Below are 22,277 nucleotides of genomic sequence, written 5' to 3'. Positions count from 1 at the left end.
CTTAGTAATGTCTGTTATGTTTTAGGATGCACAATGGGGCTCACAGACAGTCCAGCACACTTTGAACCAGTTTAGGCACCCAGCAATATTCCATGTCTAGAAGTCAAGATGTAGCAGGCAATCTGGTCACGCTTCCCTCAGCACTGCTCAGGAAAATGAAGCAATTAAAGGACTGGATGATAACTAACTATTCCTTCAACTTACCATCCATGAAATCTAAGTGACAGATTTTTTTTATTTAAAACGAATTCTTCATGAGGCAGAGTATTTCTGTACCCAAGAAGTGTCAGTAGTGATCGAGACTTCATTTCAATCTTTGTTGAAAACAAGCACAGCTGATAAATACAGCTGAATTCATGATCCCCATACAGCTGAAGTACTGAAAAACTAAAATAGTGTTTACTTTCTCAAGGGCATGTTGTAGCTTTATGGACACTATTACCTTGCACTTGCAATACCACCAGTGAAAAATCTTGAATTTTGAAGAAAAGTTCTTATTTCTAAAAAGTTAATACAATTTTAAAACCAACATTTTTCAGTATTCAAAAGACAGAGCATAACAGGTATTGAGAGAAACAGAACAGTAGAAATAATTCAAAATATGTGATGTATGTATATATATATATACAACTATACAATTTACATTTTAGCTATACTAAAAAATACAGAATGCAGTGTTAAACAAAAAATCTAATTCTATTTGATAAAGCACTGGAATATGAAACAGAACCTAATTCAATTTTATAAACACTAAAACTGATTTACAGAGTGTTATACCAGATGTCCAGACAATAACAAGGCTAATTTAAGAGTACACAGAAAGACATGCAAAAACAGACTTTCAACTTGGATCAGCAGTACATCGCATTTTTTATTATTAACCATCTAGACTGCATTAAAATGTAACCTTCATTGCATCTTAAAGTTGTTTTTAAATCTAACTCACAATGTCCAGAACGTACTTGGATCCTCTGTGCTCATTTTGGACTCTACTGGCCGCATGCACAGACTATTCTTTTGATGAAATGTACAATAAAGCTATTTTTCTCCTTCTAGACAAACAGTCTCTGTTCCCAAGATTATTCAATCAGTTCAAGCGTAAAGGCATGCCAGGCACTCAAGAATGATGAAAGCATTTTAACACAGCGATCCTCCTAAGTCTACCTTAATTTCTTGGAAAATATTCTTCTGGACCACTCATCTCTACACAGTTTGGAAGATTTCACATAGTGGCCATGGCTGAGAAAAGAACCACAGACTAAGACAGATGAATGGATGTTACAGCTTATAAATGTGTTTCTGTAAATGAAAATAGTATCTTGCAAATGAAACATATTCTAGGTGATGGCTACTGCATGTTTTTTAGCAGCTGAGGAACATGAAGAACTAATGAAATGTACTTTTTTTTTAAGTTTGCAAATAACCCTGAGTAACATCAAAATTTGGGGTATCAGTCATCATACTGCCACATTTTACTAGCATGTCTGTAGTAAATGCTTAGAAAACAGGAATTTGGTTATCACTTTATCCACAGGTTCACACTGAAAAGATATATAGTATTGTATAAATGAGCAGTTAAAAAAATAGTTATATTATTTCTATTGAATTACTTTACAATTTTATCAGTAGTACCTCTCAAGAATATGCATTTAAAAGATTTGGTTTTCTGTTATGAAAATAATTCCAACGCAAAATTAGGCTGAAATAAGCCTGATGAAATGCAGACAGTGAAGGCCAAAATTTGGTAAAAATTTGAAAAGCTTTGCTCTGACAACTCCTGCAGTGGAATCATTTTGCTGTTGCAGCTCTTGGTGAAGGAAAGCTTCCTGACAGGTGGAAGCATCAGTGTTAGAGCATGGCTGATGCTACTCAAAAATGAAAACAGTAAGAGCAATATGGTTGTGTTTCAATAACCCAACTCCTCATGTTAGATCTGTGCCAAATGAGAAGGAAAGATGTATGGGACAGGCAAGGAAAGCAAGACATCTAGGCTTTATGCCTGCAAGAATGAAATTGCTTCTCTTTAACAAGCCTAAATTGCTTTAGTCTTTTTTAAAGGTTACACTGAAACAGCATAATACCTATCAGTAAATCAGATAATTCATTTTACCTGTAGCAGGAATGCTATGTGAGTAAGTTAAACTACTTTTGATTTATCTTTTTTTTTTGTTAACGTATTTTAGCTGAAATATAGATAGTCTCTTCTGACTGACTTCTACAGGTTTAAATAACATTGCAACTCCAGTGAAAACATTTTTATAGAGTCACTGTCAGCTAATTAGGCCTTTAGATGGTTTAGATGGTTATGGGATCATGGGAGTCGTCGTATTTTTGGTAATTGTCAAAAACCACAAACTACATTCATAAGGACGTTATAAACATTGTGACTGCTTATTATGACTGAATTCCAGCTCTGAAGGAGCAGAAAGGTGCTTTCTGCTCACAAGACAGACAAACATCAGTACACACATGCACAAACACCTGAGATGCTTACCAAAAACCCTAGAAGAAATTCAAGGAAATGTCTGTGTTGCAATATCAAGTCAGTTGGGCCCAATTGCGCTTGGAAGAGTAAGGTACTCACTTTCACTTGTACAGCTGACACATACCTGAGCCTGAATTCCTCCCTAAGTCAGTGATCCAACTAACAAAGACTGAAGACTGACTTTCTACTTCACTTTCAGTGAACACTGTGCGTTCAGTTGTACTGTAGAGTCTGTATTTCCTAGCTGCTTAGGCACCAGAATTAGCTTCAAAACAGATGCCTTGCCTCAGTAACAGCTGCCCTTTAGCAGCTGACATCACAAGATGTATGTGAAGGGAGGCCTGCAGTACCTTATAAGGAGTTCTACTGCTTGTTTCATTTACTTTTTCATTACAGCACATTGTAGTTGAGTGCACAGCAGGTCCACAGGTCATTGTTTTAGGTCAGCAGCTTCCTCTGGCTGCAGTGAAGAAGATGTGGCAGAAAAAATGCTGCAGTTCCATCTTCTGGTAGAAGACTGAGGAAATCCCTTAGCTCCAGTTCCCTTGCAACAATTGATAAAGTTTCTGCTCAGAGCAGGGGAGAAAATATAGTTTAGGTATTTTGAGTTTAGAACAAAGAAAAAAACCCAAAGCATTAACAATGTAATTATTAATTAAAGTCATCAAATTATTTAAATATTGCAACTGGAATAACATTTGAGACATAGCCATTTGTGTGCAAACACAACTATGGGAAATCTAAAAAGGAAACTGAAATTATGACTTCAACCAAAAACAAGCCTCTACCTTGACATATTGGGTTTACACATGGCACTAACATCAATGAAGTCTGATCTAGTATTTCACAAGTTTTGTATGAAATGCAAAGCAAGCCCTAGAAATCTTATTAGTACCCTCATTCAACACTATCTGTAAAACTGGATGCTTTGCAAGAAGCATCTCAGACCAAGCTGTGTAATGTTATGTTCTTTATGCAATTACAACACAGTTACTGCATGAAAATAAATCCAAAGAAAAACTGCTGGCACCCGAAACTAGAACTTTGTAAGAACTGTGCTGCAGAATGCAATCCCACAATGCTGTTTTTCTCAGGCATTCCAATGGCGTTCTTTGTACAATATATGTGCTTTATTTAATATTCCTAATTTGTCAAAACAATCACACTGGCCCCTCAGCTATACACAATATTATAATTTCTTACAAACATGTAATGATAGGACTACAGAACTAAGGTGGATTTCTCTACTTCTAGTATTAGCATACTGTTTTTTTTAGTCTATGACTTAATCATCAATACACACTTAAGCCTCCTCTGTATTATCACTAACAGCCTATTACCTAAGAACCATATAGTCATTTAGCCTAGAAAAGAACCAATCACAATTAGTTCTTTTTAGTAGGTTTTTTAATGGTGTCTATTCCTTACCTATACAGAAAGAGTATGATTACAACAATATACCTGTTTTCAATACAAAATTAATGTCCTGATTTTTATGAAGCTACACTGCCTACATTGCAGAATTCTGTGCTAATGACCAAAAAGGTTGCTAAACTGCAATAGCTTTAACTGAAGAAAAAGAGCCCCTTATTTTTTTTCAAATTATCATCTCAATAGTCCTTAGTCTGAACAGTTATTAACAATATTAGCTGATGAACAAAGCCTTCTGGAGTTGAGTTACAACCAATTGATTTACCTTTGAGTGAAGAAATAAGAACAGGGCAGCCATTTCCAGTAAGTCTAGTTCTCTTGCAAAGTTCAGGAAGCAGCTTGTTCCACCACAGAGCCTAATCCACAAAACCCAACATCAAACGTATAAATAAGCAAGGACTGAAATTAAGAGTATGAAAGACCTGCTAAAAATAACCTGAACTAAGCTCAGATGTGTACCAATACAGGTCAGTTATTATGAACTCAATAATTTGTTTATTTTATATCATGCTTTGAAATGCAGTGATTTTGCATACGTTTTGCTTTTCAATCTTCAGTGTAACTTTTTTTCTGCCCAAAAATCTTTATAGAGCGTCCCTCATATCTGTATAGAAAAAAGTTTAGAAGACAAAAACAGCCACCTAATTAGCAATACCAATGCAGTCAGAGAATTGTTTTTTCTCTCAAAACAGCTTGATTGAAAGTGGTGAAGAGCACTGCTCTGACTCCTGATGTGGTCTGTCTCATTCCAACAGCTGTAGTAGTAAATTAGGCTTTGTGCACAATTTTGTAGATAAGAATAGAGAAAAGGAAAAGGATTTCTTTCCTCCTTTAAAACTGGTAACTATTTTCTTTCACTTGTGTTCAGATGCAGTACTGCAACCTCACATTCCACTCTAAAGCGAGAACAAATCACAGAAACTATTTTCAGACCTGAATAAAAAGCTCAAATCTGGTTCTGAATAGAGTTCTAGTACATCTGTCTGACAGAGACCACATTTCCTGACCCTGGTCAGCAGAGCTCCGTGCAATTAATTGAGCTGCTGTGCTGGGAAGTGGAAATAAACTCCTGTAGTCCTGGAACACTACAATAAAATCAGTTCCAACACTAGAAGTGTACAGAGGCCTAATGGGAAAATGGGACACAAAGACATAATCTTTCTGCTAGTGTACTGGCACCATTCTGATGGCTAGAAGGTCAGAAGGTGTCACTAGAACACAGGAAGAACATATTTAAGTGCAATTTTATTCAAGGGACCATGTTCTTTTGTCAGTTAGCTTATTACTAAGATTTCACAATATACACCTTGACAAACAATTCAGAACATAGTCAGTTAGTGAGAAACTAGATAGCTTTTCATTTACAACAGAAAAAGAACATATTATTCTTTATTCTGAAGAACTCTGCCATTTAAAAGACTATGCTTTACGTTTACCACAATGAATAGGGTAAGTGGCAAAAGAAACTGGAGGAAAAAATATTCCATTACAATTACTGGGGACTGAGTTAAGAAATTAAAACACCAAGGAAGAGGTGGAAGCTAAGCAATTTACTTTGCCTCAAAGCTAGGCTACGTGATCCATCCAGAGTCCACCTGTACACACAGCATTTCAGTTTGGGAAAAACCCCAAATGATAGTGAACAACTGTACTGAAAGTAGCCCACCTGATTGTCACCTTTCAGCTCATGCTGAGCGTAGAACACAGCTGCATCAGGACACCTTGTGAGCAGCTGGTCAATGGCTTCCTCATACTTGCCCAGACGGGTGTTGCAGAGAACACGGACGGTGAGGCCGACGTCGTCAGCCTCTGCCAGGGGCTCCAAAACAGGCAGAGCTGAAGCTATATTGATTGACTGACCGCACAAAAGAGACTGAAGACAAGAAGTATTGCTTGGGTTTAGGACAAACATGGCCAAAAATGCTACACATAACCTTAGAAAAAAAGCCCTTACTTGTTGGAATAATCCTGAAATAATACTTCCTTTAATAAATATTGCTGAAAACTGGGAAAGCGAGTTTAGAGTAGATGCAAATGTAAATACTGTTATTAACAGAACTCTTCAGTATTTTCTTCTTCCATCATTTCAGTCAACCTTTTATTTTGACTTGGATGGCTTAGGGGGGAAGAAGGGGAGTCTGCTGAAGAAAGTTGTTCACACAAACACGAATATTTGCAGAATGGATCTAAGATATAAAGCAGTAAGATGTAGCACGTTTCATACCTGTAGTCTTGAGATATCTTCATGGTAATCTTTGTCAGATGAACATCCCACTGACATTATGGAAGCTACCCATGGGACAATCAACCCGAAATGACTACAGGAATTTATCTATACAAGACAGAATTAAGTTGCAGTAAAATAAACATTTCTGTTAGTGACAGTTCCATATGAAACTCATTGCGACTAAAGAAAATTTTAATCTCAAATAGCATAATTTAGAAGAGCACCTACCCCTTCATTCCTGGTTCATGCAATTTAATAACAAATAAACTGGAAACTTCTATTTAGTTCTGTATTTTAGCTTTCCTGTTCATAATTCTTTATAATTCATCATTCACAAGATTTCCTCATTTAGTTAGCTTTATAAAATTGTAAATAATCCACCTGACAAATTCTAACTGTTTCATTTTAACCCTTATTTCTATGCAGAGCTGACTCCTGTTGGAATATATTTGCAAACATCCCCAAGGAGCAAGACTGGCCAAAGACAGAAATACTAATTTGTAACTGCACATCACCTTATTTTATTTCAGTCTTGCTCCTTTTAAGAGATAAACCGTCTAGAATTAAAATACTAAGGATGGTACTTGGATAGATTGTGGAGGAATAGCGCAGTCCTAAAACTTCCTTCGTGTGGTTTACAACTTACTAGATCCTCTGTTGTTTTCAATGGCTTAGTCTCAGGAAGTTGCTTCTCTGATATTCTCCAAACATATTGAGAAGTAACCCTCAATAGCAGCTCCTGAAGTATTTTTTCCTGAGAGGACACTACAAGAAGAGCTTCCCAGAAATCCACCAAGAGCTGGGGAACAGTGTTTTCACTGCTACTACACAGCATCTAAGAACAAATATAATAAAAGACATCAAGTTAGACTATGGTGATTATCAGTAGAAAAAGTTAGAAAAGACAGGAGGAACAGTTTTTCACTTTTACTAGAAGCAGAATTTTGATTTCATTTTTGTGATTCTACGTAATACACTCCTATGCAAAGTAAAAAGTTCATCAGGTGATTTTAAGGTAATCAATTCTGACCAACAGATTTGATTTCTTCTTCAAGATTTACTCTACAGCTAGAAATGTCAGTATAACTGTCAGCAAGTATTTACAGACTGCTAATGAGGAGAGTTTTTACAGATGCTGATAGACAAATAAGTGTTTTGTCTCTATATGATACGATCTGCTGTGTAGTTCAGCTGGGTATCATGGTATGACCCACAAGGAAGATGTTTTAAGATCTGCTGTGCTAGCAAAAAGAATTTTTACTTGGTTTCCAAATGGTTTTAAATGACAAGACTTGTTCTAATTGGAACTTCATGACTTGCTTTTTTTGATACAGGTCTTTCACAGTGACAGGTAAGACTGCAACACACGTACATTGAAGAACATGTTTCAACCCAAGTGTTGCTGTTCATTGTAGATAAAAGAAAAAAATGTCTGTCCCAGCTGAAAGAAAGAAAACGTCAGGGACACTAGAAAAACTATTAGTATTTCTTCCTATAAACTGCAGACACGTACTTTTCTTTCACCAATTTATACAGATCATCAGAACATTATATATCTGTTATGTATTTAAGCCAGATTCTTTAGAATAATGTTTTAATTCTGAAGATTTCTTCAAAAGGAGATTATGGAATTAATTTATCTAAATTCTGTTACATTTCCATGGCCTTAGGAAGCTCAGTTACTAGGAAACCAGTGAAAGCGTTCTGAGATCAGGGTATTTTCCATTCAAATGACAGGTTAAAAGCAAAGAACTTAATGGGTTATTTCCTTTGCTTTCTTTTGCTTCACTTAACCAGTATTTCATTCCAGCAGGTCCAGTTTCTGACTCTGTAACCATCTATCAAGACTAGACTATCTCCACCCCTCATCTTGCTTTTTCTGAAGAAATGCTGAAATGTGAGTGAAGGAGCAATTGAGGCTGCTTTTCTTTCCCACAACAATGTCACTATGAAAAAAATAGAAGCAAAACCATGATCACAGGCCAACCTTGAAAAAGGTATCTGCTTCTTCTAGTTCAATTTTACTGTTCTCATGTAAAGCCACAGTGGCAGCCACCAGTAAACCAGGCTGCATCTCCTTCAGGTGAACAGCAAACTCAGTTGGCATAACAATTCCTTCCTTACGCTGCTGCAGGAGCCGTGGCTGCCCAATGAAGCCGCAAGCAAGTGTTGTCTACAAACATAAATAGACATAAATCAGGTAAAGAAGTCAATATACAGATTATTCTACTCAGCAAACTCAGTATTTCCTCAGGCAGTGAAATTTAGATGGAAGTAGTCAGGGAAGAAAGCAAATCCTTTCTGCAATTCATAGAGTAGCTCTCCAGAGACAGAGATCCAAACCACATTCTGGAGCAGCGACTCCTGAAAAACAGGCCTTGTGCCTAAGCAGTGAAAGTAATATGCAGTTGAAAGATGGAGTTAGTGTGCACATAAACTGGATTTCACTAAGTAATCCAAGACATTTGATATACAGAGGGGTTTGGAAAATCACTGGCTGACTTTTCAAGAGGCTACTTTGCAGAAGTGTGATTTTTATTTTGAAAATACCCCTGAAACAATGATCAAAATGTGCTTCACTTTGTGCAACAAGAAGCTATTTTGAGTTATATGAGTGCTTATGAAGATAAGTATAATATATTATTCCTATTTTAAAGACAGTGGAAAAATAATGCCTAAGTAAATTAAATTAATTACACAAGACATATAAGGCAGACCTAGAAGAAATACTAAGTTTAGCTTTCTGAAAGTGGTTTTTTCCTACTTTGAAATAAAATGCTTTTTTAAAGGTGAAGAGCAATAGAACATATTTAACAGATCAGATTAGAAAGAAAGAAAATCCAACCAAAACCACTCAAGCCTAAGCCACCTTATTCTCAAAATAACATCCATGCAATGTGTTTGCTCACAACATGGCAATTTCACTTGATCGTGCTGCAAAAGCAGGTGGTACTGAATATAATTTTTGAAACAGCTCCTCACAGTTCCAACCCTGCAACTCAAAACCAGCCACCTTTAAAAACTCTGCAGGACTTTTTCCACCAAAGCACGATATCTAACTTTGAATCAGCTATCCATTTATTTCAAAAATGTTTAGACTCCCAATATTCCACTACAAGAAAAAGTCTCTGTTTCAAACTCTATCACCTTTTAATATTCCACAGTCTTGATCAAACTCAACAAGAAGTAATTTACAGACTGGTCTCACACAATGTGAACATCTGTGGCAGAGACAGCTCCACTAACATTTTTGCCCCCAATGATGATGAATTCTTACTTTGATAGCTCTGAAGTAGGTTCTGATCTGGTCTTAATAAGAGTTAAGTGCTTTGATTCCACATAAAATGTGAAACTGTATTCAGAAACTTTAGTTTGTAAGCACAATGGATAAATATTCTGTTCAAGAAAAATTTTCTAATGGCTGTTTGCATAGAGATGGTGTTTTGATGGGCACATGACATTTAATTTCAGGTAGAGAAGTGTAGAAATGCTACTATACAATCCTCCCATGCAGCTGAAGAGCACTGGCAGAGTTGGTTACCTCCCAGTAAAACAACATCTAACTGATCAAGAATAAAGAGCTTCAAAACTTGCCTATTTTGTAAGTCTTTGCCAAGACAAGACTACTCTATCTGCAGGGCAAACTGTACAGTCCCAGTGTATGTCAGCCCTCCATTCTACTGTTACTGCAGACATTTATTGGAGCCTACACAGCCTATCAGGAGAAAGAGTAGTGACTGGAAGCTTCTTTTACTGTAAAATGCAACTACAAGTCAAACTATTGCCCTGGACTTTGTAAAGCATGAACTGCTCATGCTCTTGGCATACTTTACCTCCTTATAGGAGTGCATTTCATGTTCATACATTGCCAGGTCTCCCATTTTCAGAGCCAAGAAAGCCTTAGTAAGTGTCAGGACCACTGATGGCATCATCTTTTCTACTTTCTGAAGATACTTCACAGCTGTCAAAGGACATATGTTTCTCATGCTGGGACTGCAAAGGATATCAGGCAGCTGCACAGGGTCCGCGAGATAGAATATCTGGAGAACTTTATTTCCTGATTCCTATTGAAATAAAAGCCATTTGACAGTTTAGACCTTTGCAGATGTACATTCTTCTATGGCATATGAAAGTAGTGCAGTTGTGTTATTTTGTTTTTTGTGGCAGGTTTGTTTATATTTTAAAAAAACTGACAAGTTCAGCTTAGGTATCAAATCACAGCACCTTTCCTGCCTGTCTCCCCTACTGGTAAAAGTAAAGGATTTACAACTGGTAGTGATTCAACCCATATTCTGGCATATTCTGGTAGGAGAACATCTACCAACAAAATTAATTGTTTTTAGCAATCTGTACAATTTAGCAATGATCAAAGAAACAGCTTGTTTTGCTACAGAAATGGGAGATGACAGAAATTTGAGGCAGGGCTTTCCTAAAACAGAAGTGTATCTGTGCAAGTGGGAACCACATCATTGCAACATGCATCATGATAGCCAAACCTGTAAGGTGTTACTTGAATGCAGTCCAAAGCATCACAGGTGCTGCTTGCTATTCAACAACAGTGGGAAAATAAAAATAATGTGGAAAAAAACCCCTGTAAATACTAAAAAAGCAGCTCAGCATTTTCAAAGGGAAAGTGATTAGTATTTGACACATAATTCTTAAAATCAGAACTAAATTAGCAGACTACAAATAAACCAACTTATTTCTACCTTACTTAATTCTTCATTTGAGTCTTCATTAAGAGAATGAGTTAAGTAAAATATAAATCCTCTCTCATATGTCTGTATTTCATCACCTTCTGCAACTAGTCTCTTTAAAACTTCAGTCATGGATAAACCTGACATTCTGTAGTATGGCAAAGCAAGGTGGTAATCCTTTGTGTCAAACCTGAAGGAAATACAGAGGAAGGAAAAAAAAAACAAAACAACTAAGGGCAATGCTTTTGCCATCACTCTTTGTAAGAACTAAAAGTACATCAAACGAAGTCGCAGGCACATAGTTATCTGCACATATTGGTCATATTCAACATAATTCTGTTGAATTCAACAGAATTCTGAATAATTGAATTCTGTTTAATGACAATAAAGACAACCAGAAGAGAAGACAAGACTAAGCTGGTTTTGTAAAACAGAAAGTTTGTATGACATATGCAATACTAATGTAAAATAGCAAAGAATTAAGGATTTTCATTTTAAGGTTACACCACTGGAAACACACGCCTATGCCACTTTGATATCCAAAACATACCTGCTGTAGCAGTCTCCTAAGAAGGCACAACTTTCTCTGAATGCTCTTAGAAGATCTTCCTTCTCATCTGATTTAAGGAAATGAGGGTCCATTATAGCTGCTCTGACCAGTAAGTGAGCCTCACTTAGAAGATGGATGCAGCTCTCAGTTTTAACATTTTCATAAGTTCTACTATATTCTACCTAGGACAGACACAGCATATACTTAGGCTGCTGACAAAAATTGAGAATATACAGGAATAATTTTAATGAGGACAGCATGTGTTTGAAATAAGATTATGGGCTATTTACAAGAAATATATTACACCATATTCAGCAATGACATACATCAGAGATTAACTAGCAGTACTTATTTTTAGTTAGCAAATAACAAAAGCAGGAGTTGGGCAATACCATTTCTCTGTAAAGCTGAATTGTTGAAACAGTGTTTATAATATATAAATTCCAACCAGGCTCTGACTCAGAATTTGTTCTGGATTTGATGCTGTCAGCCTTTCTGGAACTAGAGAAAAGAGTTGTCAGTGTTGAAATAAACACTATGCAACCAAAAAAAAACCCCACTAATTTTGTAATTCAAATGCATAAATAGGTATGTCTGCAGACCAGTGCTGGAGAGTAAAGCTGTGAATTTAAGTCATACTGGCTAGTAACAGACCAGGGATAGGCATGTTAACACATAAGAGTCATCATCAGAACTGTCCATTACACCTTCTCCTGTGCTTAACACCAGAGAGTATCAGGAACCATAGAATCATCAAATGGCTTGGCTTGGACCTTAAAGATCATCTAGTTCTAACCTCCCGATCATAGGCGTGGGATTCCACCCACTGAACAGGTCAGACCTCGAACAGTTAAGTAAATTAAATTAGCTGTTTAATCTCCCGTAAGGACTTAGTGCATGGTTGCCCCCGCAGCTCTATCAAAGTGTTTGCCAACACATAGCATAAAGAGGTATCAGAATACTTTTATTCTAAAACTTTTGTTTGGTAAATAAAGCCCTAAGGTTAAAAACACTATAAGAAAGCACTCTTTTTGTTCTGTTTTTAAATTTTATTTTAACTGTGCAGATGTAAAGATGTTTACATCTTTATTTTCAAATGATTGTGCTATGTAGCTTAGTGTTGGTCCATTATATTCTTTACAGAAGGCAAAAGGTATATATTCTTCAAATGCCAATTTGATAGAATATTTGAATACTTGAAACAATGCAACAGGCAGAAAATGTGCTTTACACAAGAAAACTATAGTATTTTGAATAGTCATTTTTCCTGACAGGCTTCTCCTTATCTTCTTCTGAATAATGTCTGCTCTGGACTTTAGGAAATACTGGGTCAACTAACTCCTTAATCAACTAAAGCTGTCCCACTCTTGTTAATTAACTTAAACTGAGTTTAATAAATGTGGTTTCTGAATAACTGCTTAGAATAACTGCTTAGCTGTTTTATGAAAAGCCTTCAAAAATGGAAAGGCAATAGCAGTTTCCCTGGAAACTTGTAAAAAGTCACATATACCTCTGGCTAAACACATTCTACAACTCTAACTTGGGGCAAAGTCTGACCAACTTTTGTCATGGATGGATAACTACAGTGACGTTCACAACTTTCTTGGCAAGAACCCTTAGGCAAAGATAAGACATTAAATTTTGTGCTGCAACGTATTTTGTAACCTGTAGCTTTGGCACTACATATTTTTGGTACTCTACAATTTTTACTTACATTATTTCTTCTATGTCAGTAAATATAAAAATAGAATTGAAAAAAAAAAAAAAAAACCAAAAAACCTTGATTGCTCTTCTCAGTCACTTAGAAGGCAATTATTTCTCAATAGTTTTCAGCAGAGGAACCACTCCTAAATTGCAATATCCACAAGTTCAGCACTGTACACAGATCTGTAAGTACCAGCTCCCTAAAAGACACGAATCCTTACAGCATCCTTCTTGTAGGCTTTCTTCTTTCAGTAATATCTTCTGTGTCTGCCTTAGTCAAAAGAATTATATGGTTTTTGAAATGACAGATAGCTCTTGGTCCTATAAAAAGCTGCATTCTTAACGTACAGACATCCAGTGTGACAGGTGGACAAGCCTATAAAGGAAAGTGACTGTTTTGTAATTTCACTTGGTATGTACATTGAGTTTTTAAATAAATCAGAAAAAAAGTAACCTTTGTACAATGATCTGACATTAAAAACATTCATTAGCTTGCCTAACTTTGAGTGCTTCATTTAAGCAAGAATAAAAATACTCATACAGGCCTGACAAGAATCATTTAATAATGAGTGAAAAAAAAAATTATTTCACTCTTCAAAACAACTGCACAGTTTCGGCTATGTTTCTTAAAATAACTGAACCTCAGGTAGATGCCTAAAGCAGAAAACTTTACCCCGATTAGTTTGAATTTGGCCACTAGTTATAAAAGTCTTGATTTCAGTTGCTTACAAAAAGCAATTACAGATAGAAGTATTATATTTGCTTGTCTATTGTTACCTTACATAGCCAGTATTATTTTCCCGATTTGTTCTATATACACTTTTCACCTAAAACATATGCTATCATCTATACTGCACTAAAAATTGAAAAATGCAGCCTCATTTGCACAGAAATATTTTTAAATTTACAGCTTTAAAAAGATAAAATACTACACTTACAAATTAACATACATAGTGAAACAAGACAACACAGTGCTACATGAGTAACCTGCTTTTTGAAGACACCTCAACATTTCTTGTAAGACATGGAGGCCTACAGTGGTGACCTGGAGGCTCTGGACTGCCCTGGGCCAGTGAGACCCAGAATGAGGCAGCTCTAAACCTGGTTTAAAAAAACAGCAGGAAAAATAGTAATGGCAAATAATAAAAATAACCACCATGACACTTCAAACTCCACACTAGGGCAGGGACACCCACGAGGGAACTGGCCCATGAAGGACTCACACCAGCGCAGGGACGCCCCTGAGGGACTGTAGCCTGTGGAAGGATCTATGCCAAAGCTGACGGGCACACTGTGGATGGTAAGCTGCAGCACGGAAATCTGTGTAGGACTGCAGCCTTCACACCTCTCCAAAACTCCTACAGACACAGGACTGTTGACTGACTGGAGGAACTGTGATGGATTTGAATGTAACCCACAGTGAAAATGCAGAAAGCTGAGGCTAGAGAATGGACAGGAGAGATTGTGTCACGTGCTGGTATTAGCTATCTAGAGCAGAGAATACATGTTTGGCTCTTGAAAATTTTATAAAACTTCTGCTGTCCTATGGTTTCTTTATATCTGCTGTCTACATGCTCAGAAGAAATCCTTAAATGCTACCTTAAAATATACCTCCATCTGTCTTTCCTACTACTTTTATTAATGTGTATCACAATCTTTACATTCAATAGATTTTTACTGATAAGCAATTTAAGGAAGGGGAAAAGTTAAGACCTCCAAGAATCAAAAGCCCTCCTCCTAAAAAACATGCTCTAAGTATCTGGTAGCAGACTTGCTCGATTGCCTACAGGCCTCTTAGAAAAACTGGTTTTTCAAGGACACCTAAGAGAGAGAAACATCATACAATAAAACTCTGCACTCTTCGTTCAATTTTACACAGAAAAGCATGGAATTTAGTTTTAAAAATAAGTTATTTTATAGCTTTTCATGTTTTTGAAAACATTCTATAACGTTTAAAATTTCACATGGCAATAACAGATTGTTTCATTGAGAGACATCTGCAGATCACCAGAATACAAATGCCATTCATTTTGGATGTTATTTTATTGGTTCAGCCACCAGAAACGAACAGGATTTCAAACCTTAAGTCAACTAAGTGCCGTACCACTGCCCCCATTCTATTAGTGAGGTAATGAGAGGTGTACCTTCACGGTTGTGTCAATATATGGATCCTCACCACGAGCTGCTGCTGCACTGCATCGCACTGTGAAGCACTGCAGGTTCTGACTAGAGGAAAAGAAGAAAACACAACAATGAAGAAAAGAAATTAAGATTTGCAAAAGTCAGGTAGCCAAGACTACAGTTAATCAGTTATTTTTCCTTTGAAGAAATGGGCTTAAAAGCCCAAGCAGGAGGGTATGCTGAAGTAGCAGATGAGCCTGCCCAGAGATTTCCAGGAGACTAAGAAGGATGTATCAGACAGCAGCACAGAGAAACACAGTAATACTATCAGTAAAACCATAAGCCTAGTACCTTGTAATGACGTGCAGAAACTGTGGAGTGAGGACTGCCTGCTCTGACTTCTCTGAATATTGGTAAGTAGAAATTAGTTCTACTAACTTCCCAAGAGAGTAGAGATATCCAACATGAGGTAAAGAGAAAAAGCAGAAGAGACTCAGAAGTTTTCTCTTGTTCTCAGTTTCCTCATAGGCTGCTGCAGAAATTCCTAAATGTAACAGTGAGAAAGGCATTTTATGTACTTCATAAATAAAAACCTGGCAATTCCATTCCAAGCCTGATGCCTAAGAGACAGAATCAAACCTGCCCAAGCTGCAGACTAGTTTTCTTAGTAGCTAGTAAAAAGAAGTTTTATAAGAAGCTCAGTGTCAAAAAATTGTATGACATGTAACCTCATTTGGAAGCAGTTTCACAAAAATATGAATGTAGCACCTAGTGAAGAAATTCTATAGACGTAACAGCATTAGAGAGTTCTAAAGTCACCAGAACTAAGCATCCATGGACTGAAAGCCCGATCTTAGACAATTACTTTTGAGTTGGAATGAATGCTCATCCAGAGCTGCAGCTCACAAAAAAGTAGGTATTTCTTAAGGGAAGGAAAGGCCAGAAATTGCAGAATTTATTAGGATGCCACTTTAGCAGGTAACAGCTGTGATCATATTCTACAGACCCTCTTATCAAAGCCTGTAAATCACACAAGAGCATAAGACAGCTGGAGTTAAACAGCAAGTAGCTCATTCTTTTCAGTCAGCTGCAAGTTAAATGAGGCATTGCTACTTAGCAGACAGTAAACCATCTCAAACTGAGTGAGGAGTCAGTAAAAGTCAAGGGCCAACCATATCCTAGGATGCATCAGGCACAGCATTGCTGGGGGTGCAGGGATGGGATTGTCCCACTCTGCTCTGCACTGGGGCAGCATTAGCTTGAGTCCTGGGGGCACTATGATACAAGAAGGATATAAACCTATTAGACAAGAGAATAAGGGAGGGCTGAAAAGATGGTGAAGAGTCTGGAGTGGAGGTCATAGGAGGAGTGGCTGAGGACACTTGGTTTGTTCAGCCTGGAGGTTAAGCAGAGATCTAAGAGCACTCCACATGCAGTTCCTGAGAGAATGAAGCTGTGTCAGGGGAGGTTTAGGTTGGCTATTAGGAAAAGGCTCTTTTCCCAGAGGGTTTTCAGGCATTGAAACAGGCTCCTCAGGGCAGTGGTCATGGCCCAAGCCTGCCAGAGCTCAAGGAGCATTTGGAAAATGCTCCCAGGCACTTGGTGGGATTCTTAGGGTTCTCCTGCACAGGGCCAGGAGTAGGGTTCTTGCAAGTCCCTTCCAACTCAGTACATTCTATGATTCTACGAAATCTGACTGCAAACATACAGCATTAAATTCTTCCATGGGTCTTTTGGGGCTTGAGCTAGTGAACCCCTAAAATCTGCATTCATCCTTTCCAGTTTTAATTAAGGCCCTTCAGAAAGGTAACCAGTATCTCAGTGATTATTAAGGTTTACTACTCTGATTTCCTCGGTTGGCTGAGTGGCAGTCTTGTAACACTAAGAAGAATTTTATTAATGTAATGTAACGAGTAACTGTTTTGCAACACAAAATGTATTGGTAAAGAACTGATAAAAGCTGATTTAGTCACACGGTGCGTTGAACTGATATTTTAGTTTGAGGTTTATGTAGAACTTGGAGGAATTAAAATACTTTTTTGTTAACAGAAGCTCAGTTTAAATCATTGAAAAGGGAGAAAACATCTCAATTTAAAAGCAAATAATACAGAAATTACACAGTGTATGAAAGGATACACAAGGAAGCTCCTTCCTTTCACAAGCCTTCTGTGACACACTCCACGGTGTACTCATGCATATGCATTTACCTGTCTGGTATACAGGAAGCAGTTGAACAGAGTGCAACTTCATCTCTTCACAAAACCCAAAAGGCGACTGGTCGGGTGCAAAACGTCTAGGAAAAAAGAAAAAAAAACCCACGGACTGCAGTGAAAAATTATGATTATATACTTTGGACAAGTAAACAGCACTGGCTACAAGAGGCAAAGCTCATGTTTTAACACTCAACAACAATGCACACTCCTACTACCAATGCCATTAATACCAATGCCAAGAAGCACATGGCACAGCTAGATAGAAATCTATTAATAAGAGTTCCAGCAACCGAAATCCTCTCTCTTCACTTGTCTGCAAGATGCATGTCAAAGTTTGGCATCACTGAAGAAATCCCACAACTGATTTTGACATCAATTTAACCTTTTTTTTCCTCTTTCTTTTTACTTCACTGAGCTATATGGAACACCATACCATGTCCAACACTATTTTTTTTCCTTAGCTTTTGACAGAAATTTTGGTGAAAAAGGAAGACTAAATCGGCTTTCTGAGGAGAGGACCTGGAGATGCAGGTGCTGAACTCTTCTCCATGGGATCCTGGGAAAGGCTCAAAGCTTTGCCAGGGGAGGTATACACTTGACATGAGGAACCATTTTCTTACCAAGAATGGTGAAACACCGAATAGGCTTCCTAGAGAGATGGTTGATGCCCTAGACCTGTCACTGTTTAAGCGGCGTTTGGACTGTGCCTTTAACAATACACTTCAACAGTGGCTCACTCCTGAAGTGGTCAGGCAATTGCACTAGATGATTGTTGCAGATCCCCTTCCAAGTGAAATATTCCAAGATACTGAAAAATGGACTTTCCTCAGTATCCCATGATTTTCTCAGTTCAAAAGAAACACCAAACCTTATAAAAACCCCAGAAGTCAAAATATCAGGAGTTTCCTTTCAAAGAGACAAAACACACAACACAGTTTGGTTTTTTGTATTAAATTAACCCATAAAAGGGAAAACGTGTCTGTAATACCTGAAAAGCAAATACTGCACTTGGAAGTGCTTTGTGTCTTCTGTAGGTAACTCTGTAGATTCCAGTGTGACAGGTATCTCACATAGCTTACTTTCTTCCCCACGCAGTTCCACTGGCTTCTGACATATGATGAACTCATCTAATTCAAGCTGTAAAGGATGTGTTGAAGGACTTTCATCTTTCACACCTGAGCAATGAAAATGCTATCTTAATTGTTCAAACCATTCCATGCAGCAGTAAGAAAACAGTATGACAATATCAATTAAATACTCCAATTACAGCTACCCTGCTAGCACTGGCTTCCTCAAATCACAAGATTTTGAAAACAGCCATACTACAAGATGGGAACAATTCCTGTTTAAGCCTCAACACTCTGAATATTTAAGAGTCAAGATTTCTGGGGAAAAAACCCCTAACAGGTAAACTGTTCATAGAAGGTGAGTCAAAGACAACGGGTGCCACAAATGGCTGGTCCTCAAAAAATGTTGACTTTTGGCTGAAGAGGTTTTGAGAAGGCAAAGGCAGCTATCACAAGAAGCTGTGATAGCTTATCTTCAGCTCACTTAAGTCCTGGAAAGCAAATCCTAATAACACTCAGAAAGTAACTAGAACTTTTCTGTGTAGTTTTTAGTAATTAAAAAATCTAGGGGGAGGACACCATTACCTGAGTAAAGACCCATCATCACTCAGCGAAGAACACTGCATTTGTATTGTCCCTATCTGAAGTCTTCTTTTCTTGTAATTTTTTCTAGCTACAGTTTTCTTTTCTAAATGATCCTCCTTTTAAGTTTCTTCAATTATAAAGAAAGGACCTTCCTAAGGTTTGTTGGTGTTGATCTGATACATGTATTTTTGGAAAAGTGGGGATTGATAATTGATTACATATGGATTGATATCTTGCAATACACAGGAATGATACCTCCTGAGTACATCTATTTCTGGGATTTTATAATTCTAAGACAATCTCCTGAATAATATAAAGGACTGAAAAAGGAGAATTTGCTTGATTATGGCAGGTTCTGAGCCTAACAGTTAAAAAAATACACAGACATCACACCAGAAACATTCTTCATTGTGTAAGCCAGTTACTTAGGCAGTGACACTGACAGAATAATTTTTCTGAACATAGCACACTGAACTACTACTACTTTAACTTGGCCCATTGTGGCACCCTAAAACAGGGACTTAATTCTGTGTCTGCAGAGGCTGTACTATCCTCTAAAGATGGAGCATGATGGCACATTTGTTTGAAATGTTACCTCCAACTGCAGGTTAGTACAACTTTTCATGCTCTACAATATTCAGCTGATAGTGACAGGACAATCTGAAAATATTTTCTGAAGGGCAAAGACCTTGTTCAAGACTACTTTCAGAACAATGGGAATCAATTAGCAGATCCTTGGAGATTAAAAAAAAATTAAAATTTATTTCAGCACCTACCTCCATCCACAGCCTTTTCTGGTGCACTGACTCCCTGAGCATATTGCTCTGTCCTGTCTGCACTTTGCTGGACCAGTTCCAGTTTCAGGATTAGAACATCCAGCTCTGTTGTTATGGCTATATGTCTGGCACAAAATGCAACTTCAGCAGGAATGAGGTTATCAATGTGCAAAATTAAGGAGCGTTCAAAATCTAACACAGTCAAATTCTGGTTTATGACACAGTGTTTCAAACAGAACATGACTAATTTATTCTTGCAGCCCACAAGTAGATCTCCATTCACAGGACAACATGAAATGCACAGCGGAGGATCTGAAAGTGGCATTTCAACAACTGACATCTGCTCTTTTAAGGCTTCACTGTATGACTCTTCCATCTTGTGACCAACCATACGGACACACACGCGAGAATTCCCTGCAGACATGCATCTCCAGTTCATATATGCTCTTAGGAAAGTTGCTTTGCTTTTTTCTTCAATTGTCACCAGATAGTCTCCTTAAAAGAAAGCAGTCATACTGATAATAATTTAAAAATAGATTACAGTTTCTGAGCTCTTTATCTGATGTAGTACACTACAAAGACCATCTTCAAGTCTCAACTCTTACAAAAAATTCCAAAACCAGTTTTCACCAATATTCCTCTAATTGAACACAAAGTGCAAATTTCTTTGCTGGGTGGCACACACTTCACACACCACTAAAAGCAAAGACTTACAGATGTAGGTCCAGAGTAACTCCTGTGTGAATTTGATTGCATACAAGGTCCAGAGTAACTCCTGTGTGAATTTGATTGCATACAAGGTTCCCCCCACCTGCCCGCCTTCTTATACCCTTTAATGAGGAAACGTTTTGTTCTCTACAGACCACGGAAAGCAATGGACCAATGAACTCACGAAGAGCTGTGGAATGGGCTGGAGCAACCAACCCACTCCGTGCTCTAAAAACAAAATACAAAAAACAATTTTAAAAACCCCGAAACAAACAAACAAACAAACAAACAAACAACAAAGCAAGCAGGGCAGGAGCACAGACCGCAGCCGAGGCGGAGGCAGACGAGGGAGCTGCGGCTCCCACCCTCCGGGCAGGCCCGAGCGCTGCCGGTGCTGGCACCGGCCCGCACTTCTCGGCCCGGCCGGCCCGCTCCCACAGGCGCGCCCCACCTCCGGCCCGGAAGTAGCCTGAGAAAGAGCCCCAGGCAGACGCGGGTGGGAGGGCCAGGCCCTCCTTCCGCGGCAGAACCCGAGCGGCTTGCTTCGCCTCCCGCAGCCCCCCGCCCTCAGCCCGGCTGGCCCTCCATCCCCACCCGGCGGAGCCCCAGGGCCGCTCCACGCACTCAGACCTGACGCGTCCCGGTCTCCCCGGCCGAGCACTCACGGTCCCAGCGATGGCCGGGACTGACCTGCCGAGCTGTGCGCCATACGCAGAACCTGACCCAGCGTGGCGAAGGAGCCCAGGGCCTCGCAGCGGCCCTGCTCGCGCACGGTAAACACCTCCACCCTGCAGTTGGCCGCCGTGCTGGCAACGAACAGCACGTCTTGACCACAGCAGAAGTGCGCCGGTTCTTGCTTGCAGGGCACTACTCGCTGCGACCCGAACGGGTGCAGGTTGTAAAGCTGCACCATGGTCCCGAAAAGTTCCGCCGCAGCAGCGGAGAGAGCAGCCGCAGCCTGCCGGGGCGGCGCCCGGCACTTCCGCGGTGGGCAGAGCCGCCTCCGCGCGGCGCCGTGCGGGGCGGGCTCAGGCGGCAGAGCGTGGCTGCCTCGGCAGAGGTTCCCTCGTACGAGGTTCCGCGTGGCCTTGGCGTGACTCAGTGGCTGGATGACACCCCCGGGAATCTTCCGTCATGGCAGAGCAGAGCCGTACACTGGTGGAGCTGTCCAGTGGGAAGAGAAACTGGAAGTGATCCATGAGGAGTGAGACGGAGGACTGGGAACGGTGGCTCATAAATGGAAGACCTTGTCGGTGGTTTGTGTGCAGAGCAGCTTTCACTTGGGCACTGCTTGGAGCTGCTGACTGCCAGCAGGAGCGTGCCTAATGAACTAGACTACTGAAACTTGGGTTCTTCCAGTCTCCTAGCATCAAAAGCAGACTTTTTCATACTTAATTACAGCCATTCTTTCTTAATAGCCAACAAACCCCCCCCCCAACAAAAGTCTAGTTTTTTCACAGAATATTCCCACAAGGATCAGTCAGCTAAATGGCCTGTATGAGGACTGATACCACAACCTTGGTGTTGTTAGCACCATGCTGTAACTGGCTGGGTCAGCACTTTTTGCACAAGCCAAATGTCCTATGATAGAGCTGCTTCCATGTTTCTCTAAAGCTCTGTTCATGTGAGCATAGTAATAAAGAATATTAGATTTTTTTTACTATGCTAATGTAGGAAGGTAAAAATTACTATGTACTTTTAAAGCAGGTAACA

The 22,277-nt window shown here is 38.9% G+C and overlaps 2 protein-coding genes across 6 annotated transcripts in view; one reads left to right on the top strand and one right to left on the bottom strand.

Annotated features, from left to right (window-relative positions):
• The window catches only part of LOC121336478 (ceruloplasmin), a 17,354-nt gene extending 16,114 nt beyond the window's left edge, over window positions 1-1,240 (top strand). The window contains exon 19 of the mRNA XM_041405644.1: window positions 1,057-1,240. Within this exon, the coding sequence (XP_041261578.1) occupies window positions 1,057-1,127 (71 nt within the window). The 3' untranslated portion in view covers window positions 1,128-1,240. The remainder of the gene's footprint in view (window positions 1-1,056) is intronic.
• HPS3 (HPS3 biogenesis of lysosomal organelles complex 2 subunit 1) overlaps window positions 1-22,242 on the bottom strand; it is a 25,925-nt gene extending 3,683 nt beyond the window's left edge. Inside the window, exons 1-17 of one of the 5 annotated variants that reach the window (XR_005952775.1) lie at window positions 21,255-22,242; window positions 19,857-20,351; window positions 18,417-18,603; window positions 17,423-17,508; window positions 15,567-15,759; window positions 15,239-15,320; window positions 13,316-13,470; window positions 11,783-11,891; window positions 11,391-11,572; window positions 10,853-11,030; window positions 9,977-10,207; window positions 8,131-8,316; window positions 6,790-6,978; window positions 6,141-6,248; window positions 5,583-5,789; window positions 4,182-4,272; window positions 2,836-3,051 (exon numbers count right to left, since the gene is read on the bottom strand). Coding sequence is in view for 4 of the 5 variants with exons in the window: in XM_041405645.1 (XP_041261579.1) it covers window positions 2,924-3,051; window positions 4,182-4,272; window positions 5,583-5,789; window positions 6,141-6,248; window positions 6,790-6,978; window positions 8,131-8,316; window positions 9,977-10,207; window positions 10,853-11,030; window positions 11,391-11,572; window positions 11,783-11,891; window positions 13,316-13,470; window positions 15,239-15,320; window positions 15,567-15,759; window positions 17,423-17,508; window positions 18,417-18,603; window positions 19,857-20,351; window positions 21,255-21,477 (3,030 nt within the window). In the remaining variant the exon portion in view is untranslated. Of the gene's footprint in view, window positions 1-24; window positions 3,052-4,181; window positions 4,273-5,582; window positions 5,790-6,140; window positions 6,249-6,789; window positions 6,979-8,130; window positions 8,317-9,976; window positions 10,208-10,852; window positions 11,031-11,390; window positions 11,573-11,782; window positions 11,892-13,315; window positions 13,471-15,238; window positions 15,321-15,566; window positions 15,760-17,422; window positions 17,509-18,416; window positions 18,604-19,856; window positions 20,793-21,194 lie in introns of those variants that run through there. The other 4 variants (XM_041405645.1, XM_041405647.1, XM_041405646.1 and 1 more) reach the window with 4 other exon arrangements.
• Window positions 22,243-22,277: the final 35 nt, after the last annotated feature.

This window comes from Onychostruthus taczanowskii, unplaced genomic scaffold (genome assembly GCF_017590055.1).
Source record: "Onychostruthus taczanowskii isolate IOZ18803 unplaced genomic scaffold, ASM1759005v1 scaffold24, whole genome shotgun sequence".
NCBI classification, from domain to species: domain Eukaryota; kingdom Metazoa; phylum Chordata; class Aves; order Passeriformes; family Passeridae; genus Onychostruthus; species Onychostruthus taczanowskii.
Note: the sequence above shows the minus strand (reverse complement) of the source record. Positions and strands in the feature narration are given on the sequence as shown.